At 43.1% G+C, this 24,992-nt stretch overlaps 1 protein-coding gene across 4 annotated transcripts in view; it reads left to right on the forward strand.

Moving 5' to 3' along the window:
- Positions 1–24,992, forward strand: part of ATP8A1 (ATPase phospholipid transporting 8A1) — a 1,730,029-nt gene that overhangs the window by 260,636 nt on the left and 1,444,401 nt on the right. For all 4 annotated transcript variants that reach the window (XM_069631739.1, XM_069631741.1, XM_069631738.1 and 1 more), the window contains exon 5: positions 13,118–13,163. In XM_069631739.1, the coding sequence (XP_069487840.1) occupies positions 13,118–13,163 (46 nt within the window). The remainder of the gene's footprint in view (positions 1–13,117; positions 13,164–24,992) is intronic.

A 24,992-nucleotide genomic window follows, 5' to 3' on the forward strand; every position in this document is an offset into this window, starting at 1 on the left:
TGTGAAATCCCCAAAAAACGGTTTTTTAAAAGACACTTTGGCCATCCTACTAAAAATCGATGGGAAGGGAATGATCCTCTGGTTTCAAGGATTTCTCCTTGGGAAACGTTATTTGGATGCATCTTTATTTTGATTATGAACACCTTTTCCACTAAAGATATGTCAGAGATCTTTCCTTGCACTCTTAGTTGTTTGTAAACGGACCCTCACACTAGAAACCATGTTTTTGGACACAAGGCCGGTTTCTAAGTTACTACCTACTTGACACAGAATTATTCTCAGTTTTAGTTGTTTAAATGGGGAACCTCCCACCTTAGGATGGGGCTCGAGAGGTGTTTTTCCAACCCATTTCTGTTAAATAAAATGTCTGATAATGGGAATACTACAACTTTGTGTCTGCTTCTCATTTCGAACTTCTCACAATTTATATCAAAGCAATATGTCTGGCATGATCAGGTAGATTTATTAGCAGAATCTGGCGCATTACTCACGATTGGAAATGCTGTAAACAATTCACTGTTGGATATATTCCGAGGTGCAGAAATCGGTCTATTTACAACCCCAGCCAGCAGGAATGTAGTAGGTATTCATCTTGCATAGGGAAAGCTCACCCATAAGCAGGAGATGCATTCTCGCTTAATTGGAAATTCTTTACTCGTGTGCATGGATTTTGCAAATTTACATCGTTCTTTTCCAACACAGGAACATATTCAATTGCAGAATTTAATACCTTCTTCTGGGGAAAGGTGATTGTGGTTCTTGGAGCTCATACAGATATCCCAGCCTCATCCCTTGTTGCTGTCACATAATCCAAAACCACTATAATAATAATATGAGGGTCAAGTATTAAATCTCGTCCTTCAGTCGCATTCCTTAGCGACCTGATTCCTGAAGATCTCACTTTGCCATTTGCATCTCTTGAGGGTTTCAGAGTCCTTTAGGTGAGGCCTATAATCTGAAGTCGCCACTAGCCATTTCCTAGTGATCATTTGAACTCTTCACAACAAAGAAATTGTGTACTGTGTGTCTGTGGACAATTGAGGTGACGAGTCGTCCACGTAGGTCTGTAATTGATTAACACAGTTTTCCATACGTTTTAACCAAAGTTAGTTTACATGTCTGATGTAATAAACCTACAAGAAAAACTAATGTTGATCAGAGGAGAAATAAGCCTGGCAAAGGTGATTGAGCCAGTCCCGGGTTGATTGTTGCTGCCACATCATAAATCCACATCTCTAGGTTTGAAGCTCAGTATTCTGTTAGCTTTAGCAGCTGGTTCTGATCTCTGGGGCATAGGTCGAAATAAAAAGGAGGAGAGGGCAAGCCTGGACATTTAGTAAATTTTCCAGTCGATTCAATTTTGTTGACAAATATGAAATTGCAAATCTTCCAGGGTCTGCTTCTGTGCATTGATATAACGTGTTCCATAAATATACATTTTACTTTGATGGGTTTATCTTTTCTGAAATAAAGGATTTTTGATTGACCAAGTCTGGGGTCTGCAACCTGTTGCTTTCCAGATGTTTTTGTTGAATACTCCTTTAGTCCCTCACCATTGGCTCTGCTGGCTAAGGCCGATGGAAACTGTAGTCGAAATTAACATCTGGGCGGCCAAAGTTTGCAGACTGCTGCAATGGGTGCGGACCACACACCCTGGGCATCGCTGCTGTGGTTTGTGCAAGCAAACTTAAATTTAGGAAGAATAATTATTAGGACCTAACAGTTTTTCTTGAATTCACATTGTAGATTACTTTTACTTTGAGATATGGGTGAGTTCCATTCATATAACTAAATCAATGAATGGCTAATTCAGAGAGCTATATTCTTTTTAATAGACTACTAACCAATACCAGTTTACTCAATAGTTTATTTAGAGACGGCAACTTTGGGTGATGGGAAATCCAGTACACAACTCAAAGGACTCACTGTACCAACTGAATGCTCATGCATTTACCAGCATTAGGGTGCTCCACACGTGCATCAACAATATTAACAGGCATGACATATGTTTTGAAGTCTAGTATTAAGTATGGTTCACTTATGCAATACCACGTACTGTTTTGATGCTTTAAGTTAAACATGGTAACACCAACTCAATGTTAGTTTCTGTTTCTGCTGTGACTTGTTAATAATCCTTATCTGCATATCCATCTTGCCACTGGTATGTGTGTATTTATATATATATATATATATTTATTTGTTTTCTCTAAAACGTATGTTTATCTAGATTGGTATGTTATCAAATCAGCGGTTATATATTTTCTGTCATCACTTTGATTCACTGTCAGCCTTGAAAAAGACGCTGTGTCGAAACACGTGTAGGCGGAATGCACTGCAATATCAGGCTGAATGTTCTTTAACATTCATTCACACAATACATTTCTATTGGCAAAGCGCACGTTCCTAGTACAATTCTGTGCTACTGGATTTCTATGCTATGGCCGCGGAACAGTCAGACGTGTGATAATTTTAAAGACGCGTGATCCTTTTAAAAGCACACCTCCCTGCTGCGATCACTCTAGAGCTTAGTGTCTAAAGTCGCAGGTTCTCTTAACTATTCCTTCCCGAAACAGCCAGTGCTCTTTATTCACGGAGGCTTTTATTCATTGTTATGTGACCCTTTTTATGACTAGTGTGAATTATGGGGGTACATGAAGGGCATCGTGATAGTTTTTGCCCGGACGCCAGTGGCACTCATCTTCCCCTTCTTATTCATGGCAAGGTTTCAGAGACCACTCGTATATCCTCTAATGAAGCGGGGGGCGGGGGGGGGGGGGGGGGGGAGGGGGTCGAGGGGATGTGAGCAAAACCTGAAAGCACATCATTTGTGATCAGACACTTGACTCCCTTTTGTGCATGGGTCAGTATTAGGGCCAAGGTTAACTCTTTTGGGTCATGTATGTCCGTTATGAAAGGCATTTATTGAATGCCGAATACATTTAAAAAGAAACACTATTTTGACACTCTGCAGAATAAAGTCTCAGCGAAGCTCTCACCATTAATTGGTGTGTTATCCACAAATAGTTTTTTTTTAATTCTGTTTGGTGTGGGTTCCAAAACCCTTCATATTCATCAAAGTTCGGATCGGGGGCATTATCTGAAGTCCAGTCGTGCGCACACGGTACTGCGCCTGTCACATTTGCATTGCATTGTGATTTATGGTGGCATGCAATTAGCATATTGCTTCACGTTATCACTTGATGGAGATTAAATATGCAATCATTCAGGATCACCTTTCATATATGTGTACAAACGTTGCTCTGTATGACATATGAGCTGGAGAATATTCTTAATTAGCATACCATGCACATCCATAATGACCCGTCAGAGTGACTGTCACAAATATGAACGCACGAGCGAGAGAAACATTTGCAGATGGAGAGGGACAGATCATCGTGGGCATAGTAAGCAGGCGAAGTCGAATTTGAAGTTGTGTGCTGCCGGCTGTGTGCTTGTAATCTGTGCAAGAGTGCAGCATGTACGATATTTCTGCAAAGAAAAATAGAAAAATTGAGTGAGGAGCTTCTAGGCAAAGAAAAGGCTGATATGAACAAGATGCAGGTTTGGAACTGCGATGTAGTCCATCAGATGGCTATACCAACAAACGGAGACTACCCGAATTCAAAGTGAGAGGTGCTTGAATAGTCGAATCAAATCAGGTTTATTTCGGTTTCATACAAGCGAAATCATAAAACTGCAGAAATACAGTTCAGTAAAAATACATCGTCCGTCCATTCGGATAAAAAAGGGAGCAGATATGAGATGTGATCAATCGGTGCAACAAAGGGATTTCAGCACATATTTCCTTCATTGTAATACCGCCATCAGATAGGACAGCAAATCAGCTCAAAATAAATAACAGAATGTAGTCTACACCGTACAAAATTACAACTTCAAAGTAGAGAGACAAGTGTATTCTTCCAAATTCTTTTATAAGCGGGACAAAACATTAGAGGGGAATCGGAGTAAACAATTCATGCCTGAAACACAAAATCTACACCATTTAGCAGTAACTGCCCTCAACAGTAAAGAGTTAACTATAGCTCTCATAATTCACTTATACGGTCTTGAGGGTGCACAGACCAAATCAAATATTTGCTAGGTCATTTTGAAAAAGGCACCATATGAAAGCAATTTCTTTGCTTCATGATCTCTTTATCTTTCTGAAGCATTCAGCACAGAGACTCTGACTCGGAGACCAAGCGCAGGCGGTAAATACAAAAGGAAAGTTTGTACTTTAATCTTCAGTTGCAGTTTAATACAAAGACAGAAACAGAAGGAGTATGCATTTTAACAGCTCTAATCCCATGCTGAAGTTCCCCTCAAACAGTCACTCTCGGAACTCCCACACACATGCACTCTACATTCCATCAGGCATTCCATAAGCTGCACCCAGCAGATAACATGCAGGATACCACACTTTCTTTCAGTAGTTGTAATCTTCCTTTCATATTTCGGGTGGCGTACCCTTAGGAACATCAATGTAAATATTTAGGCCAGTATTATATAGTCATCGTTTTATATGTGCCAACCATGCTATTTTAGCAAAACTATATTCTGAAGACATAATGGGAGTTAAAATTCACTTCTTGTTAGGCCGTATTCTGAACCACAATAGCAAAGGTTTGGTCGGCAATTTGTCCTCTAAAAAATGATAGAACTAGTTTTAAGAGTACTGCCAAATTAGGAGCTGAAACAGGCACAACACTATTTTTTTAGAAAAGGAGTTTTCTTGAATTTGGATTTAAGCTGTATTTCAATAGCCCTGCACGCCTGCTCCATATTTTGTGATTGCTTTTGCTTTGTTCTCATTAACTCATATCATATCTAATGGATACACCTTATACATCCTAGCAAATCTAAATATCCCACAGTAGCCTGAAGCATTCTAGCTCCCTGTTTCTGCCAGTGCTTTGTGCCAGAATAAGAAGAGGCAAAAGGTTGCACCTAAATAATCAAAAATATTCATGTGTATCAGATTCTCATAATTTAGCAAATCATAGCAGCTGATTGTTACATTGATGCTAAGATCAAGGGTCTACATGAAATGGGCATACGTATTAATATCTGCAGAGAACAAGGTTTCCTCCCTATTCAAACCTTGTCATTGGCATATGCGAGCACCAGGATCAAGAGAATACCTAAATGAGGAACATCAACCTCTGTTCTAATCAGTGGTTCCATGTTCCCATTGATGTAAAGGGAAAAAAGCAATGGGGCTAATACACAACCCTGCCTGACTGCAGACCTTTCCATGCTTCACTTATCTTTCTTCCAATTCTACGAATCGGGTGAACCTGCAAGATGCAGGTATCCACTAGCACACCTGAGAGACGGCAATTGACACATGGTGCAAATAGTGTACAAACTAAACTATCTCAGGAACAACAATGGCCCTTGAATACCAAAGACTTTTTAAAAAAAAAATGTTTAACCAATGTAAAGTGAGAACAGGAGAACTCTGCCTGGCGCACTGGAAAAATATAACCAATGGCAATGTACAAACTCAAGTATTGGAAAGATACAGGCCATTTATACATTTCAGCAGATGCTCGTTCCTTACAAATCATGTAACATGCCCTGTACCAAAGGTATCATTTCGAAATGCAGTTCCCCTGCTGTACCTGAACAATGAAACCAAAACAAACTCTTTGTATTCAAAACGTGTCAATAATATTCCAATGTAAAGTGCATTAATTTCTCCCACAACTGTCAGATTATTGTGCAAAGCTTACAATATGATAGACTTGAAATAATATTTTAAACAATGTAAACCAATAGAAAAACAATTGGTTTGTATTGGTTTGAATAACATTGGTATTAATTTAAGCAGCTTTATATCATACCCCTCTATCCCCCAAAATTATAGACCTATCACCAATGTCCCCTATCTACTGAAAATATGGGATAGAGTGGCATACTTACAGTTGCAGAAATACATTGAGGAACATAACATCTTCAATCCATCAGTCTGGTTTTCGTGCGCAGCACGGCACGGAAACCACTCTTGGACCTTAAATCCAACCATCTTGTGCTGCTTTTATTATTAGACCTGTCAGCACCATTTGACATCAACAATCACAATCTGCTTTACAAGAGACTATCATCGTTCGCCAACTGCTCCAGAAATGCAGCAAAATGGATTGCATCTTTCCTGGGCCCCAGAATCTCTAGAGTGGCAGTCGAGAGATCTCAAGCTAAACCCATCTCTAATATATGAATGCCCTCGCAGGGCTTCTGTCTTCCTCCCATGCTCTATAATGTTCACATTAAACCTTTTCTCGATCTCCTGGAGGACATGAGTGTTCAATTTGTGAATTACGCTGATTACACGCAGATACTCTTTGAACTCTTAGCCACCACCAGAAGGATGTAGATGCTGTGAATCACATCTACTCTGAAATCCAAACATGGATGGCAACTAACTCATTGGCTCTAAATGATTTCAAAGTGGCGTTGCTTATCCTGGCTTCTGGTCCTAGACTGAAGACCCTCGCCCAACAGTACAAATCTTTTGAGCTGGTGGGAATCGTCATCCTGTGAGCAAATCTGTGAAAACCTTGGGAATAATATTGGATGATAATCTCTCAATGAAAAAACAGGTCTCTTAAATGTGTTCATCTTGTGGATACGTAATCAAACTTCATCAGATTAGGCGACCTCACTGATAAATTCACGACTGGATTATTGTAACGGCCTGTTAATGGGGATGTGCCAGGGGAATCTAAAGCAGCTACAAACTGTGTAGAATGGGACAGTCGGGGCAGTTTTCGGCCTGACCAGACGGATCACGTCTTCACAGCCAGGAGGAAATTGCACTGGCTTCCAGTGAAGCAGAGAATCAAACATAAAATTCTGTCCCTCGCCTACAAATGCCAAAATGGTAATGCTCTATTTTTTCTCTCTAACAGACTAACGAGGAAATCCTCCAGCAGAACCCTACGCTCCTCCGATACGTTTCTGCTCAATCATGCAAGATCTCGCTTTTTTTCGGTGATTGTAGCTTTCAATTCAATGCACCACTTGAACTAAATGCTTTGCCCATGAACATTAAAATATCTCACTCACTATCTGTCTTCAAGAAACATGTGAAGACATTTTTTAAGTTACCTCAATAGAACCTTCCTACACCTCATGGTTTCTGTCTCCTCTCCCTTTAATAGCAAAACAAAAGAATTGATTGCTGGAAGGTTTAGAATGAATCGTAACCTTTGGCATTGCTCTCGGCAACCCTCCAGACCATCGTTCTTCACCTGCCAAGCCATTACAAAAGAGGAAAGACCATATGCAAATCAGGCTTGATCCCACCCCCAAAAGGGGTAGTCCAGCCCAAACTGCTAGGTCACATCCCTTCTGCACGAGACCACAAGCATCCCCAGATATGTTTCAGCCTTGTTGGGCGTCATCAGTGAGGAGTAGCTTGGGTCTCTAGGCCCAGCAGGCACGGGACCCACGTCTGGGCATACCCGTCCCACTCGGGGTGACAATAGCAAAACAAAAGAGGTGATGGCTGGTAGGTTTAGAATGAATCTTAACCTCTGGCATCCCTCTGGGCAACCCTCCAGACCATCGTTCTTCGCCTGCCAAGCCATTACAAAAGGGGAAAGACCATATGCAAATCAGGCATGGTCCCACCCCCAAAAGGGTAGTCCAGCCTGAACTGCTAGGTCACATCCCTTCTGCACGAGACCACAAGCATCCCCAGACATGTTTCAGCCTTGTTGGGCGTCATCAATGAGGAGTAGCTTTCTCCCTTTAATGCAGCACTCTGAGGCCTATGGGCATGTAGCACCCCTACAAGAAATGAAATAAATATTATTCTGTACTCCAATTGACCGGGGGTTCCAACCCAGAGAAATCTGGCCCATACCTTTGCAAGACATTTTGAAAAGAAATCCTTGATCAATAAGGTATACATGTATCAGAATTATGACACTTGCAGTGTGGATAGAGATTATCATCTAAATTGGTAAAATGGTTGGAGCCTGTTCCCTTTATATTACCAGCCTCAAATGAAAATGTTTCCATTAGCTGTTCACCTTTTGAACTCTGCCTGGTAATAAAGCCACCCATCTATAAGCTAATGCAATGAGAACACAGGAAACCTGTCATGTTACTCAAAATCATTAAATGACTACGTCATCACAAAGAGCTGCTTACATATAACTAATGTACTGATCACAGGGCCTTGGTCCACAGTTCAGATGGAGGGCAAGGATTTAGGGGCCGATTCATGGAACAAACGTGCGCCGAAAATCTTCGCGCAAGCCGGCGCAAGCAGAAAAAAAGAGGCGCACGCACACGCGTGCGATTCATGGAAGTCCCTGCGCGTGTCTTCCTCGGGATGTGCGCCAAACCCGTGCATGGCGCACACGTCACTGCAACATCCCGAAAGACGTGCGCGACGCGCACAACCTCTGCGCATACACTAGAAAGTGGGCGGAACACGGGGCGTAACGCGCGGAATGGGGAACAACTTGCGAAAACAAGGGCGTAACTGGGGATGTACTGCAGGAAAGCAGAGGGAACGCCCACACGCACCCGAACCACACGTATTCATGGAACCGAATAGGGCAAAGCCACGCACAGCGAAAGACACGCACAAGCCGATACACGTCCGCCACACGAAGGCAGGCGGTAGAGTCCCTGCGCATTACAAAAGTGGCAATATACAGCAATTGTGCGAGCGGGGCACGTGTATTTCGGGGGTTCGCGTGAACTTATTCACGCGATCGGGCCTGGGGGAGCGTGCTACGTGTATTTCAGGGGTGCGCGGGAAGTTCCACACGCGAATAGCCTGGGCGCGTGTATTTCAGGGGTGCGCGGGAAGTTCCACACGCGAATAGCCTGGGCGCGTGTATTTCAGGGGTGCGAGGGAAGTTCCACATGCGAATAGCCTGGGCGCGTGTATTTCAGGGGTGCGAGGGAAGTTCCACACGCGAATAGCCTGGGCGCGTGTATTTCAGGGGTGCGCGGGAAGTTTTACACGCGATCAGGCTATTCGCGTGTAAAACTTCACGCGCACCCCTGAAATACACGCGCCCAGGCTATTCGCGTGTAAAACTTCACGCGCACCCCTGAAATACACGTAGCACGCTCCCCCAGGCCCGATCGCGTGAGGAACTTCACGTGAACCCCTGAAATACACGTAGCCCGCTTGCCGTGCTGGTACAGGGTTAGCGCAGCCCTTTGCGCTGGATTGGGGATTTTGATGGCTTTTCCCTGCGCGGAAGGCGTTCTTGGGGGCGTAACTGGCGCTGCTGGAAGGTCGCTGCGCCACTGTGCGCCACGGCTGGTTTTGGTGGCTGGAATCCATGAATACGCTGTGCGCGGAAATGGGTTTTGGCGCACGCGGCTGGCGCAGGGATTCGCACGCGCACACTGTGCGCCAGCCGCGTGCACCACTTGTGCGCTTAATTCTATGAATTACCCCCTTAATATGTTGAATAATCTGGAGCCATTTAAAAATGATTTGGCTTATACTTTGGAACCATACCAGGTGACACCACAGGACTCGGTATGTTTTAAAGGTAAGAGTCTCCTCTTGAATTTACGACCAAAAATATGAATAGTTATCACACACACTGTCACATATAGAGGCGTGCATCTGCAATGACAGATTTTAGAAAGTCAAATGTGGCAGATTGCTATAAGTAATTATGAAAAAAGAAAAGATCATGTAAAGTATTAGGAGCAGAATGGGCCCCCACCTTTTCTGGTCATAAGCATAGAAAATATAATCATACAATGCAGGCTGGGCTGTGCATTCTCTGGGAGTGTCTGTTTATTAAGCAATCAAATAGAAAGACTCTTCCAATCAGAAAAAAAACGTGTTCAGGTAGTAGAGGTTACATGAGGCAAACCACAGAGGAGTACTCTGCCAGCCAGACAGATTGGATTATGATTAACAACAAGCTGCCTGTCCAACTGGAGGGGTACTGAGCTGGGAATATCTGGAGATCAGACTCCTTGTCCAAGAGAGAGATCGAAGCAAGTGGCAGCAGATTTCACCTTTGCCTAGAGGGACCAGAGACAAGAGAGGCCCAGACACCTACATGACTCTGGTTCCATCCCAATGGGAGTATTCAAATCCCCCAAAACAAATTGGATATGCCCTTCCCAAAGTACATTGAGTGGTTTGTCTAAAAGGCCTAGGAGCATTCAGCTAAACAGTAAATGTTTGCCATGTCTTTAGAAGTCTAAAACGCTGCAGTGTTATAACTTTCATAAGACTGGTGTGTCTAAAGACTGGTCAGTCTAATGAAAATTATAACACTGCAGTGTTTAAGAATTCAATGCACTGACGGCAATAAGCAAACATGAGCTCCGTCCTGCTAACTACTGCCTGCAACGACGCTGCAGGAGGCTGATGTTTGTGTTTTGCTGCCAGAGCATGGAACCATATAAACTAATGCAAGAATTATAAAATGGAAGCCTATAAGTTTTAAAAAAACAGGGGATCGTAGCAAATAAAGTTGCTCATTGTCCATTGGGAAATTCATTGCAAGTTGTTTTTTTCCCATTTTATTTTAGATTTAGGCACAGGTTAAACCTTTACAACATATTGAGTGCTCCCCCTCATTTAAAGACTACCATATAAATGAAACTTGCATTGAAATATTTAAAGACAAAGTTGCGTTCTGTACACATTACAGGTGTTTAGCAAAGATTGACACAGTTTTATATTTAGGAATCAAATTATCAACATACAAAGCCTGCAGCAGAAAAAATAATTACAAACATTTGAGGTAAGAAGGATGGTTATGTGGTATTTGAACAAATTAAAGTTTGGAAGCAGAAATTCTTTGTTACCTTTTGGTCTTCTTGGTCATCACTATATGGATACCACACCGTAAAACAAAGAACAAACAACCTTTGATTGCACCAATCCTGCATCCAGTAGTAACTGAACATGCCCAAAGCTACATTTTCTTTTAATCCTCTTTGTAGAACAACATTCTCTGGAGCATTAACTGATCACATGCATTGTCCTCAGATTAACTCAGCCAAGGGCTCATGGCAAATGAGCTTTGTAGTGAAGAAATTCTCCAGGTAAGAGGCAGCACTGCTAGAGCCCGAAAAGAAGGATTTGAAGTGCACTGATTGGCATTGAGGGTGCTTCATCTTAGTTATTGTGGAGTCACTGCAAGGCCTAAAAAGTCAAGCTTGCCTTGTATGTGCTCCATTGTTGCCTTAAGAACATCACCACTTCCCCAGTCTCCCTAACGGACTATAACATGGGCAGAAAGGGAACATTTATACAGTATAGTCCTGATTGGGACTTTTCTAGCATGGCAATGAGCATTTCAAAATTCTTCTACTACATGTACGTAGTTCAGGCTGGTCAACTATGTACACCCTCTCAAATAATAGAGATACAGTACTACATACATAGTGTACTGTCTGTGGCAGTGCCCTCTACAGTCAACCCACTTTATAAGCCTAGCCTACGGGTATAGAAGCCCAGGCAGCTGCTGTTGCCATAGTCGATATGTGAGGAGCCGAGATTGTTCACACCAGCAAATCTGCCCAAGAAGCAGAGATGGTGGAAGATTCAAAGAAGCAGCTTGAAATGTTTAAAAAAAGAATGGAATGCTGCACTCACTTGCAATCTGAAAGCGGTGGACCCTGGACATTTTTTACGTTTGCTAGGGAGAAGCGGGAGCTCATGGTAAGTGGTATGCAACATTTGCTCCAGAGGTGAGCGCCCCCACCTAGAAGAACCACCTTTGTTTTAAAGGGTTACCATTTTACCTAGTTTGGACTCACCCAGGTCTTCAAAGACTGGAGACATAAAGAAAGAAGGCAGTTTGGCAATGGTTCCTTTCCAGGATGAACAGCATCTGGCTGTCACCGGCATAACTGTAATATCTGGATTCAAAGGAGGAATGATGCTAGCCAAAGGTCGGATGTAAAGGTTGAAGAGGGGAAAGTGATGAGGCATAGCCTTGTGGTACACTCAGCTTGATAGGGAATGGGCAGGATAATGCTTTCAGATATGCACTTAGGAGGGCACTCAGTTTGAAGGATATTAGAGGCCAGTTAGAATGTGTTCCATAAATTTCAATACAAAATTATAACTTTGATGGGGCCTATGCACCTATGTGCACATGCTACTGCAGACTTTTCTGCTTTGATATGCATGTTTATTTATTTTTGATGAATAAAAGCTTGGGAGCTTAAAAGGTAACTCTGATCACAAAGGAACCAACAAGACATTCCCCCAACAAAGGGGTCTCCGCACAAGAGTTCTAATCATTTTGATTATGTGTGTACCAAATGTTTGTCGGAGTTGTGCAGTAGCCTATTATATTTCTTAAAAAAAACACTGAAACTAGTAACTGCCTTAGATACAAGGGCCTGGTGGAGTCAAGACTTGCCTTTTTTGAGCTGATTGGGTCGAAACTTTGGAGGGTGTTGCTTCATATGCTACGTATGAGGAGTATTCAAGGTTTGCACACCCGATAGACTCTTTACCCCTCTATATCCAATGCTTTCCGTGTGAAACAGCATGCACAGTCTATATGCGGAAATCAGTTCCACACTGCTGAGAGAATAAAACACTGGAAAGAGCATACTATCCGTCTCCGGAATAATCTAGATTCTGTAGATTCTGTGGTGGGAAGGAAACATACGAAACCTTGAAGCATTTGGTGACAGTATGCCTACATTTTGAAAACAAGCATAGGCTATGCTTTAAAGACCTGAGTGCTGGTACCACAGGGTGTTCATGGATGTGTTTTGGTGTCGTCTGATGTGGGGCACAAATGTATCTCTTATTTTGTGCTTGAGCATTTTTTTTAACTTTCTAACCAAAGAATTGGATGTAAAGAACAGAACTAGCATTGAATCATCTGTTTTATCACTGATGTAATGTGATGGATTTAATTCTTTGCTTTCTTTTTATTTTCATTTACAATATGCATAAATTTTAATGTTTCTTTTCACTTTGAAATCTATATTGAACTCGGTGTGTAGTTTTTGTGTAAATCTGTTTATTTATTTTCTTTGTTTTAAATGGGGGTATTTATTTTCAAGTCTGATTGTGTTTTGTATGAACAAATTTGAGCATTCGATTACACATCGTAGATAAAACAACATTTGTATTTGACTACAGAAAAGGCACAAGGCTGACAGACAAGTAAACAAGAAGAAAACACAAGGTACAGACCATTTATTATTGTAATATATTTGGAATGCGCCATTGAATTCTGGTTATTGCTTGGGGGTAAACATCAGTGTAATGTTTAATCTTTATAATTGCATTGTGTATTTGTATTGTTGTTGTAGATTTTCTTTTTCCTTTTATTTTACCTTCAATTATCCAAAAGGTTAAATATGTGTACAACACATCACATTTGTTTGAAATTACATCGAGTAAAATATTTTCTTGATATCAACTGTTTAAATGTATTGTGCAAAGAACACATATGTCTGCAATATAGAAGCATATGTGTCCCCATCCCCTAGGTAGAAAGTTAATTACTATTCTGAGAGAGAGAGAGAGAGAGATGCAGTGGACATGGTTATTTCCATATGTTTTATGGTCTTTCACCTTTTGACTTCCTATTATTGGGTGGGGACAATATATCTAAGGGCCTGTCCCCGACTTGATGATATTCTCTTCTGCTAAACACGGCTCCTTAATTCTTAAGTATTTGCCTCAGCTCAACAAACACCTTTGGTTTGTCACCATCAGGATCAGGTTTCCCCTAAGCAACCACACTTTACTTTTTTTTGTTGTTATTCTAATACCATGAAGCCATTTTGATCGGGCAAATGTTTTGTTGTTTTTTAGGATAAAGCACCAGAGACAATGCTTGGTAGTATTGTTGGTCTCCACTAAGTCCCATCAATTACTGGTCATTACATGCATCTCAAGATTTGACTTGTCCAGTATCATCTCATGCTATGAGACGCTACTCCTTTAACATTCTGGCATACACCTTGAAAGTCAGTTCATTTTAAAGACGTTCATGCCGATCCTCCTCCTATCCCCTTTCCCTCGATTGATCACCCTCCAAAACCTTGAAAAGCCCCTTAGTTGGAACCCGTCATCCAGCACAGACCATAGAGTAGCTTTGTCATAGAACAGTCTTTCACATTATTCTGTCTCCCTTAGGTGCTTCCAATTTAACTAAAAAAAAAAAAATTACAATTTATTTTTGCACTATTTAACTACAGGTCTTAATCTTAGATCTAGGCATTCAATTACCAGGTGTTTTAATGATTCAACTACTTGTCCACAAAATTGACAGCGGTTATGTGGGATCTCAGCTGCATGTCTAGAGAACAACATTTCTCTTGTAGGATACAAAGTTAGGCGTAAATATAGGAAATTGTCTCTATGGTACCTACTCGGAAACTTCTCCAGATATCTTGAAATCATGTTCACTCCTCTTGCCTCTGGCCTCAAGTTTATTGAAAGTTTATGGGAATTTCTTTTCTTCTCTGTTGCAATACAATCACACAGGGCTAATTTATTCTTTGTGGCACAGGGCTTGGTTAGAAGAGTTTCAGTGCTAATATTTGCAGAGCACAGCTGCTCAAGTCTCTTCAGCGACCATTCACTCAAAAGTCCGTTGGAGTTATTTTTACCGTAGGACCAAAAATTATGTATTCAGGGATTGGTGTTGGTAGTAACATTTTCCTCCACATTGAGCTGGATTTCCACAAAACCATCGCTGACATGGTTTCTAGCACCAGTTCATAATGTATACATTCAATTGGCACACATCTTGGCAGATGTAACACTTTGCACCAAAATTGGCCTTCTAGACTCTCCCAAACAGAGCTTGCGATGTATAGCCCTGCTTCGCTCCCAATTGTTGTTGTTGCCAATACTTTCTGGCAGTAAAACAGTATCTGTTTCACAGTAAATTTTCCAAAGTCTGCATTCAATTTCCTCCCCTGAAGTGCAAGGGTTCTCATTCTGTTTTTTTAAATCAAGGATCCAATTTTACTCGAATAGATTTTTGATATCGAATAGACGTGGTTATATCTAGTTGCTCATCTCCAGCAAAGCATTTAAAGTGCTTCCCTTGTGTCCGAAGGTTTGAAAAGTCACATTTCATGTCATCCTCCTAATACATTGCTATAGTTCAGGGCTATCTCGGCTTTCCTAAAATATAGTTTTCTGAAGATTGGGCATGTCGAGGCAATGGTGGCGTGGATCCCTTTACGGCTCTGCAATACTGTAGAATAGTGTGCCTAAGATCTGATTCCCATATATTTCTTAGAGCCTCTGGGTAAAGGAACATGTCTGAGTAAATGGTAAATTATTTTGCTGTAGGGGTATTGCTTGTGTGCGTGTTACATGTACTTTACGAAATGTTTTTCTTTTTGGAGTAGGACTACATAGGAAAGAGACCTGAGAACAGTTATGTAACCTAAATAATGGACTGGAGCTAATAAATTCACTAATGTGATCTCCAGGAATGATGGGCACGAGTAAATTCATTCTAAATGCTTCAGTAAATTTGCATGGAATTGAGACCACCAATATTTGGATAATTGCCCCTAAGCGCAACAGAGACTACACAGAAATTGAAAGAAATGTTTGAGCAGGAGCTAAACGCAGCTCTTGGTGGGTATCGGGTGTCACCCAGTAAGCAGGAGCTTCCTCTCAGGAATAAAGAACTACCGCACATCTAACTTCCACCTGAGTTGCAAGCTAGACATTTTTGTCCATTATGTATTTTCCATTTTTTTTTAGCTTTATATAACTCTGTATAACCGAAGGGACAACCTTGTGGAAACAGAGAAATTGACATGAGGCCGGGAAGCCCAAAAGGAAACACACCAACACAGGTTACAAAGGACATACAAAGCGCTTTATTTCAAAGTTACAAAGTTACCAAAGTCAATTGACATGCGAATAGCTATTCGGCCCTCTGACTAACACACGAACCTTCAACGTTAGGTTCGTACTGAAAGTGGGAGAGACCGATCATCAGGATGCTTGGGTTTTTATACATTTTGTACTGCATTGGCCAGCCCTCTTGCAAGTTAACCATTCTTGGAACCATGGCTAGGGTTCGTAGCCAGGTCGAACACACAATTTCCATATATTAGATCAGTTCCGCTGATACGGTTACATATTTACACATAGGTTAAAGAGAGGACAGGGTCTTAGTTCATGACCCTAACAAGTAGCCTGCGGACATATTATTCATTCACGTGTGCGGAGGTCACCATGGCCGAAGTCTTACTCGAAATGTCATTCGGCCTCCATTTTGTGATTCGGGGTGACTTCCACACTGCAAAAGTACCTAAAATGGCGGCTAGATCCAAGATGGCGGCTTACACGATACATTAAGGTCAAGACCTTGCCGCGGAACCTATGTACATAGTATTCTTTAGACAGCTTGGCGTAGGCCAACATACATTTAAACAATGCGATTGGGGTCACAATATTATATCGATTTCCACAGACCCTCCTTTTGGCCTATGCCAAGTGCTAAAACATCATTTCCTAATACTTTTGAAAATACTTGAAGGCATTATCATCCATAGGTTCCGCATCATTGTCTGAAATGTCAATAGCCATAAAGTTGTTCATAAGAACTTCTTGCAACATGAATTCTTTAGATGCTGTCTTCGGGGTGTATATTTTACGCCCTATTGCGCTCATAACCTGGGCACAACATCCCCCTATCATTCCGCATATACTCGGGAGGCATTGAAAACAACAGCAAAGAAATAACAGAGTCCCTAAAATACCTAAAATAACAGAAAGCACCTTCCACCCCCAAGATCGTAGAGAATCCCAAAACCAAGTACTAAGGCTCCAGTCTCCTACAGGGATATGGACTTCAGAACTAAGAGTGTGTAAATTCTGAATTGCTTTGAATATTGTTGGTGAAGAATCTGGTACGAAAACACAGCAAGCGGACCCCACTAATTTACATACTCCACCTCGTTCAGCTAAAATGACATCTAATGCCATTCGATTTTGAAGTGCTACCAATCTTATTGCCTTTTGCTCTAAGGTCATATTGTAAAGTATGTCCGTGGTCCAGTTGATCGTTTTCTCCAACACCCTCGCTAATCCCCTAATGTTTTCTGAATTTGCTATTTGTCCCCAGAAGGGGACTACTGATTTGGCTATATCCCCGAACACTTGTCCAGGGGTATCTCCATCATTATCCCGTCGCGGGCGAGCCTTAGATACCTCTAAGGTACTGGCTATAAATACACCTGGTAACAATATCCCTAAATAACAGGTCCCCTGCCAATCCTTGGGCAACCAGGGAAAAGCTAAACTACCACAAACAAAATAAACGGGTCCCCCTACATACAAAGGCCTATTTTCCCCAGTCAAATTTACAATATTTACACAAGGCTCGAAATCTCCCATTGGCCTAGTGCCATTTCTTTGTACACAGAAAGGGACAGAATCAGGACTGTGATTTACAGAATAAGAAGGAGGCATGGCATCCTTATTGCCTATCGGAGCCATCTTGAAAGAAACTAGATTTTGAAAAGGAAAAGAAAGTTTATCAGACGGCCTAATAGAAGCGATATTAGGTCTACTCCTATTTGCGAAAAGCGAGCATCCCAGGGGAGTCAATTCACGTTTTTCAAATTCATTCAAATTAGTCCCATCGAAGTTCCCTGAGATGCTATCATTCCATCGGCCAAAAAAGAGTGCTCTAAGAGAGGCATAGCAGGAAGTTGTTAGAGGTAAGGGATGTATATACCATCCAGTCCCTTGTTCCCATATTGTGGTAAGTGAGTGCAGATCCAACAATTACTCCTATTAAAAATAGCATGCGTAGCATTCATCACTATCATCAGAGTGTTATTATGATATTTCTGTCTATGCCGAGAGTCCCTAGGGGACAGAGTGTGAAGGTGTACAGAGGGAGTCAAAACAGTTGGTACAATTTTGGTCGGTAACAGAGGCTTCAAAGGATAGATTTCTTCAAAGTACCAAAGTCCCACGGCAGCAGTTGCAAAACTAACAATAATCAAAACGAGAACACAACAGTACGTTTTCAGGGCCCAGGCACATTTTCCATTGTTCGAATTGGTCACCTCCTTATCTAATAGTTCAATACGAGGAGCAGCGGTGAAGGCGGCAGGCATCATGGTTATCCCGATCGACGGCCCCAATGTTCGTTGCTGGCGGCACTTCGGCCGTGCGACTTCTTAGTCCTTCCCAACCCTAGCCAACAGAACCCTCCTTTTCTTTGTTCCAAAAAAAGGAAAGACAATAGTATTTCAATCACTCCTTTTTCTTCCAGATGCACGATACTCATGCGGCGATTCTATTTTCGTGGTCGAAGGTTGTACCTGATGGTACCCAAGTTTGTTGAATCCAAAAGTAAAGTATCGTCGCTCCCTGAGGGGAGCGTCGTATCAGTGGCGACGGAAGTCGCAGAGCTCGAAACAAGGTTTTCCGGAAGTGATTGATCAAGGGAGTGCGGAGACAAAATGGACGGCTCCCCGAGCTCCTCAGGCTCAGAGAACTTCTCCGACGCACTCACAGCGCTGCCTGCTACTCCGAGATCAGAGATCGTAGCATCAGCGAGGGGTTCTGTTTCTTCTGTAACGTGTGGCGTCGGGTGAGGGATCTTCTTCACATGCGTTGCATGTACCCAGTTCTTCTTTCCTGCCACCCGCACTGCCGTCCTGGTGACCAATAAAACCTGGTAGGGTCCCCGCCAGCGAGGCGCGAGACAGGAAGACCTTTCGTAGGCCTTCACCAGGACCCAGCTGCCGGGCAATATATCGTGTCCTGGGCCCGTAAACCGTACAGGTAAGGCGGCATTCACCTGGTGGTAAATGAAATACAGATTTTTAGTCAATTGATTACAATAATCTATGAGCAATACATTCTCCACATCCCTCAGGGCTTTAGGTTTAGGGAGACCCCAAATATTAGCAGGCCTTCCCATTACTACCTCGAATGGAGAGAGCCCAGTTCTAGTCTGGGGTGTGGTGCGCATAGCTAACAACACAATAGGTAAAGCATCTGGCCATTTTAATTTAGTGTCGGCACATGTTTTTGCAAGTTTGTTTTTCAAAATACCGTTGTGTCTTTCTACCAACCCCGCACTTTGAGGGTGCCTAGCTGAATGAAAACGTTTCTCTATCCCTAAGGCAACACATATTTGCAACATTACGGCTGCGATGAAGTGGGGGCCATTGTCCGACCAGATTATCCTCGGGAGCCCAAATCGAGGAAAATAGTCTTTTACCAAGATCTTTGCGGTGGTCATGGCGGTAGCATCTTTGACGGGGAAAGCCTCGACCCATTTGCTAAAAGCACAAATGATAACAAGAACATATTTCAAGTTATTACATCGCTCCATTTCAATAAAATCAAGGTGAATGGTTTCAAAGGGGACAGAGGGGGGCCCGAAACTTCCCCTTGGAGTCACTGTCCCTTTACCCACATTGTGCTGCAGGCAAATCATACAATTCTGAACATATCTTTTTGCAGTTTCCAAAATTTTATCATTCACCCAAACCTGCTGTAATATCTTCGCAATTTGCTGGGCACACACATGTGTTGGACCGTGTGCCATCGTGACCATTGCTAATACATAAGAATCAGGAAGCAACCATTTCCCGTCAGATGCGTCCACCCAACACCCTTCGTCATCCAATTTCCCCATGCCTTCAGCCCATTTCCTAGATTCTTCAACAGAGGCATCAGTCTGAATATCTCGCACAGACCCAATGCCTTCATCTATTATACAACCATCTCTCACTTCCCTCGAGGTATACATGTCTGTGCTAAGGTCTGTGGCTGTTTGTCTAGCTATCGAATCTGCAAAGGCATTTCCTCTGCCCACATCGTCTATGACCTTGCGATGTGCTGCACATTTCATGATCGCTAGTTGTTCAGGGAGTGAGAGCGCTAAAAGTAGTTGTACTATTAAGGGACCATGCTGAATCTTGGTCCCGTGTGAGGTCAGAAACCCTCTTTCCGACCACAGTTTTCCGAAGTTGTGAGCCACCCCAAAGGCGTACTGACTATCCGTATAAATGTTAACTCTATGCCCTTGGGAGAGCTCACAAGCGCGGGTCAACGCTATAATCTCTGCGGCCTGCGCGGAGTTATGCGGAATCCTTTTAGTTTCTACGATCTTGTTCAAAGTAGTAACTGCATAAGCAGCTGTAGATGTGCCATTCGGAAGTTTAAAACAGGAGCCATCACAAAACAGCTCCCCTTCCGCATTCTCCAAAGGAGTATCTGAGAGGTCTATTCTGCCCTTTGTTTCTTGTTCGGTGGCATACAGGCAGTCATGTGATCCGTCATCGCCGCAAGCAGTAGTTTGCGGGAGAGGCAAAAGTTCAGCCGGATTGAGAACACAACACCTTTTAATTTGGATATGAGGAGCAAATAGAACTAATTCGTACCTGGTCAACCGGGCAGAAGTAAGGTGTTGTGTTTGAGTTTTATTCAATAGAATATCGACAGAGTGAGGCACCATCAAAATTAAATCGTGGCCTAGGACCATCCCCTCACTCTGTTTTACAGACGCAGCGGCAGCAGCAACAGCGCGCAGACATCGCGGCAAAGCGCATGCAACAGGATCGAGGGCGGAGGAATAATAGCCGCACGGCCTATTCTTCCCTCCATGTTCCTGCGTTAACACAGACAAAGCACATCCATTACATTCATGCACAAACAACACAAAGGCCTTATCGTAATTTGGTGTACCCAGAACCGGTGCTGAACACAGCGCGTCTTTGAGAAGCTCAAATGATCGTTGATGTTCCGATTCCCATGGCAGTGGCAGAGAAATGCCCTTCTTCGTCAAAGCCAACATCGGTTTTACCACTAGGGCAAAGTTCGGGATCCACAGTCTACAGTAGGACGCCATCCCTATCAGGGCTCTGACTTCCTTCTGTGTTTTTGGGACAGACATGCCAGAAATGTGTTTTATTCGTTCAGGTGTCAATCTTCTCCCCTCCTTTGACAGGAGGTAGCCTAAATAGGCAACCTCCTGGCAACAATATTGAAATTTCTTAAGTGAAGCTTTGTGACCATTTTCAGCTAAATGAACAAGCAACAATATAGTGCCTTCTTTACAAGCTTTCTCAGAGTCTGCAGCCAGGAGCAAATCGTCTACATATTGAAGCAGCGTGCAAGTAGGTGGCAATTCAAGGGTGTCGAGCTGCTCTTTTAAGGCTCTACTATAGATACTAGGACTTTCAGTATACCCTTGAGGTGCCCTTGTGAATGTAAACGAGCGTCCCCCCAAGGTGAACGCAAACAAATACCTGCTCTCCTCATGTATCGGAATACTAAAGAAGGCGTTTTTCAAATCTACAACACTAAAGTGTGTAGCCGTAGCAGGGATCATTGTTAAGATCGTTGTTACATCAGGCACGATTGGAAATTGTGGGGCTACCACCCGGTTAATAGCACGAAGATCTATTATAAACCGGTACGGAATTGCATTGTCGCCTTTCTTATATACTGGCAAGATCGGGCTATTACATAAGTTACCTGTAATCTCTTCGATCACTCCACGATGTACAAAATCGGAGACAATGCATTTCAGAGCGCGCTCACCTTCAATTGAAATTTTATATTGTGGAATGCGCGGTAGCTTAACCCCATGTTTCAATATTATCTTAACAGGGTCAATGTGCAATATCCCGACATCATTGTCGTCTATTGCCCACAAACATTCTGGGACAATGTCAAATTCGGGAGGTAGAGGTCGGGTCAAGTATTGGGAGTTAAAGGGTTGCTGTGGTGAAACTGTTAATCTTATTCCGTCAGGGGAACAATGAATCACTGCATTCAGTTTCTTCAACAAATTCAACCCCAGCAAATTTTCTCCACAGTTTGAAGTAAGAAGAAAAGGGCACTGGTCTGTAAAAGGATCCAAAGAAACGGATACCGGCGCAGAAACCGGACAAACAGTTGGTATACCAGAGAACCCTATAGAGACGTTTGTTTGCCCTGACAGTGGGATGTTTGGAACCCTCGAATGGTCGATGGAGCACTTTTGTGCTCCAGTGTCGATCAAGAACTGATGTTTCCTATTCCCCACCAATAATTCAACATAGGGGCCCTTCTGAATAACGGGAATAGGTAAAGGTTCCAAACGCTGCTTCGGGCAATCCTAATAAGGCAGAACTTCATCAAAGGGAAGTTCCTCAGAAAGATAGGCGGCGGAAGGGTGATCAAATATATTTCTCGAGTCCATACTCGGAGTCTGATTTTCCCGTGAAAAAGGTTGCTGGGGATCTTGTAGAAGCTGACCCCTATCAGGGCCCCCTGCTCCAGGGCGGCCCCGTGGTCGCCTACCCATTCCTCCGAATGTGCCTCCTGACCTCTGACGGAGGGCAGGGCACTGTGCTCGCCAGTGACCTTCCTGGCGGCAATAAGCACACTGATTAATATTTATAGAATTTGGAGGGGTATTTCCTCTTGGAATGTACTGACCTCTAGTCTGTGTCGTACCTCCTCTGGGGTTTCTGACAATTTGCTGCAACAATACCTTAGTCTTTAGGTCACCCCTTCTTTTTTCGATTTTCTCTTTTTCATTATTAACCCGATTCTCGTAATACTGAGCCATATGCAGGACCTCTGACTGAGATTTTGCCTGCCAAGCGCTCTCTGAGGACATAATTTGTGACTGGATGTCGGGCAACAATCCACGCACAAATTTGTCCACAAACAACCTCTTTCCCGACTCTGTACCTAAATCCTGTCCACTGAAGTCGGAGAACACCTGTTCGAATCTATTAAAGAATTCAGTAGTACCTTCAGTTTTCCCTTGGACGCAGGCCGTAAGCTTGTCCCAAATAATCCTTTTTTCTGGAATTATAGTTTTTAATTTGGCAACTATTCTATCGGGTAAAGTGAGTATTACCTGGGATGGTTTCTCACCAGCTGGTCGTTCCCCATCTATTCTAGTCAGATTTACCCATGTATCCCCTAACCCCGGCACATCATCTATTGTTCGTACCTGTTTCCATACATCAACAGGCAAAAGCACTGGAAACAATAAATCCATGGCACTTAAGGTGAACACAGAAGATTGCAAAACGGATTCTATTTCTTTATAAAATCCTGTCGGGTTCTTCCTGATATCAGGAACTGATTGTCTAATCGTGTTCACTTCCTGTCGAGAGAACGGGACGTGAACAAACTGTGATACGTAATGTGCAGGGATATCCACCGCGGCAGTACCAGCCGCCGCGTTGGCGGGGATTTCTACTTTTGGGACAAGGGTCGGAGGGACCTCTCTCATAGGCAACTGAGATATAGGGACCTCCGACCGCTTACTAAGTAATAAGGCCAAATCGAGCGCTAAAGCAGCTGTAGAAGTGTCGGGCGAAAAAGCTCTTTTACAAATACCTAATAACTCTGTGGGGCAACCAACCTTCTTCCTTATACATTCCTCCTGTAAGTGCTGTACCATCACTTGGATTACCTTCCTTTGCATCTCTACCGTGTATTGACTATATGTGTCATATACCTCATCTGGCGGTATCGATGAATCCGAGATCCATCGAATCGCGTCTTTGGTACAAATTCGTACTTCCTCAGGTGCTGAACTTCGGCACGAAAGGAACCGTTTCTGTACATACATCCTGTCGTCCTCATCATCCTCGTTTTGTAACCTTTCAAAATCCCTTCTAAACTCAAACAATCTGTCAACATGTCCATATACTTTCTGCTCTGTATCCCTCGAAAGTGCCAAGGCATTCAGATCTCTCACCCCTTGTGGGAGATCCGAAGTCTGCAATCTACCCCACATTACACCTAAATGAATCCCCAGTCCTTCAATAAAAACGTTTTTCTCGGGAAAATCGTGCAAATTAGATAATGTCGAAAGTACATCAGTTTGATCACCTTTTTCCATGCAATGTTTAGCCCAAGCAAATAGTTCCTGTTTCCTGCCCGCAGGAACAGTACTACGAGTCACAATTTTCGACCCTGCACCGGGATCTGATTTAGTGAACACGGGACTCCCCAGAATCGGAGGTGTAGGTGAACCTAACAAGGGTGCAGGGGAAAGAGGTAATGTAATAGACGGAATAGACAGAGGAGCGACAACCAAAGAACTAGGGGCAGTAGGCTGCGCAGGAGGAGTAGGAATAGCGATAGGAGCAATAGCAGGAACGGGCAAGGTGCCCACAACGGGAGCATACGGAGGTGGCGCTGAAGAATCAGGCCTCCGTTCGTTTAATATTTTCTCAATAAACTCCTCGGAAACATGGAAATCTTTAGAGGGGTACATTTTCTGGACTCCGAGCGAGAAAGCTCTGTCCATCTTCTGGGTTTCATCTAATCGTTTTTCCTTGTCATACAACAATGCCTTTTCGGCATTCGTTTTATGACGTCGTGCATGTTTATCCCTACTTTTAAGCTGCTGTAATGCTTCCTTTTTCCAATTTTGTAACACATCAAAGGCTGCTGGCCTAGCCTTCTTTTTAAGCAAGATCGACTCTAAGTATTCAATACGGGGGATCTCAAAGCTACCATTGATTGGCCACTGAAATTCGGAGGCATTTCTGGTCTGTCTGTGCCAAATGTCATTAAATACAATACTACCAATGCCATACTTACAGTACATAGTACACGCCGGCGACCCCTCCTGTGGTGCCGGACGGCTAAATTCCAAAGATTGTCGATCGCTGCGGAACAGAACCCTAAAGCAGCTAGACAATTTCCCAGGCATTTCTCAAAGAATTGGTGTTACCTGGTCCAATAATTGTGTCTGCAGATACAATACGCCAAATTCAAATTGTCAGGGTTAAATTAAGAGCCGGGTCACGACTACACCTGACCAAACCTAAGGAGGACCGTACGGTTTACAAAGGACTTCAACTAACGAATTTTACCTGCGTTCGGTGGTTTCGGCAAATCTGCCCGCCTCGGAATTGGACCCTCGTCAAGATGCCGTGTCAGACCGCACGACTATCGCCCAAGGATCGGATCGTGCAGCGCTGCCGAGGTATCGCGTCTCGATCGGTCGGGCCCGCAGAATCACACCGTCCGATCCCGATTC

The sequence above is a fragment of the Ambystoma mexicanum genome, chromosome 6q (assembly GCF_040938575.1).
Source record: "Ambystoma mexicanum isolate Mex_15411 chromosome 6q, UKY_AmexF1_1, whole genome shotgun sequence".
In the NCBI taxonomy this organism is placed as follows: Eukaryota; Metazoa; Chordata; class Amphibia; order Caudata; family Ambystomatidae; genus Ambystoma; species Ambystoma mexicanum.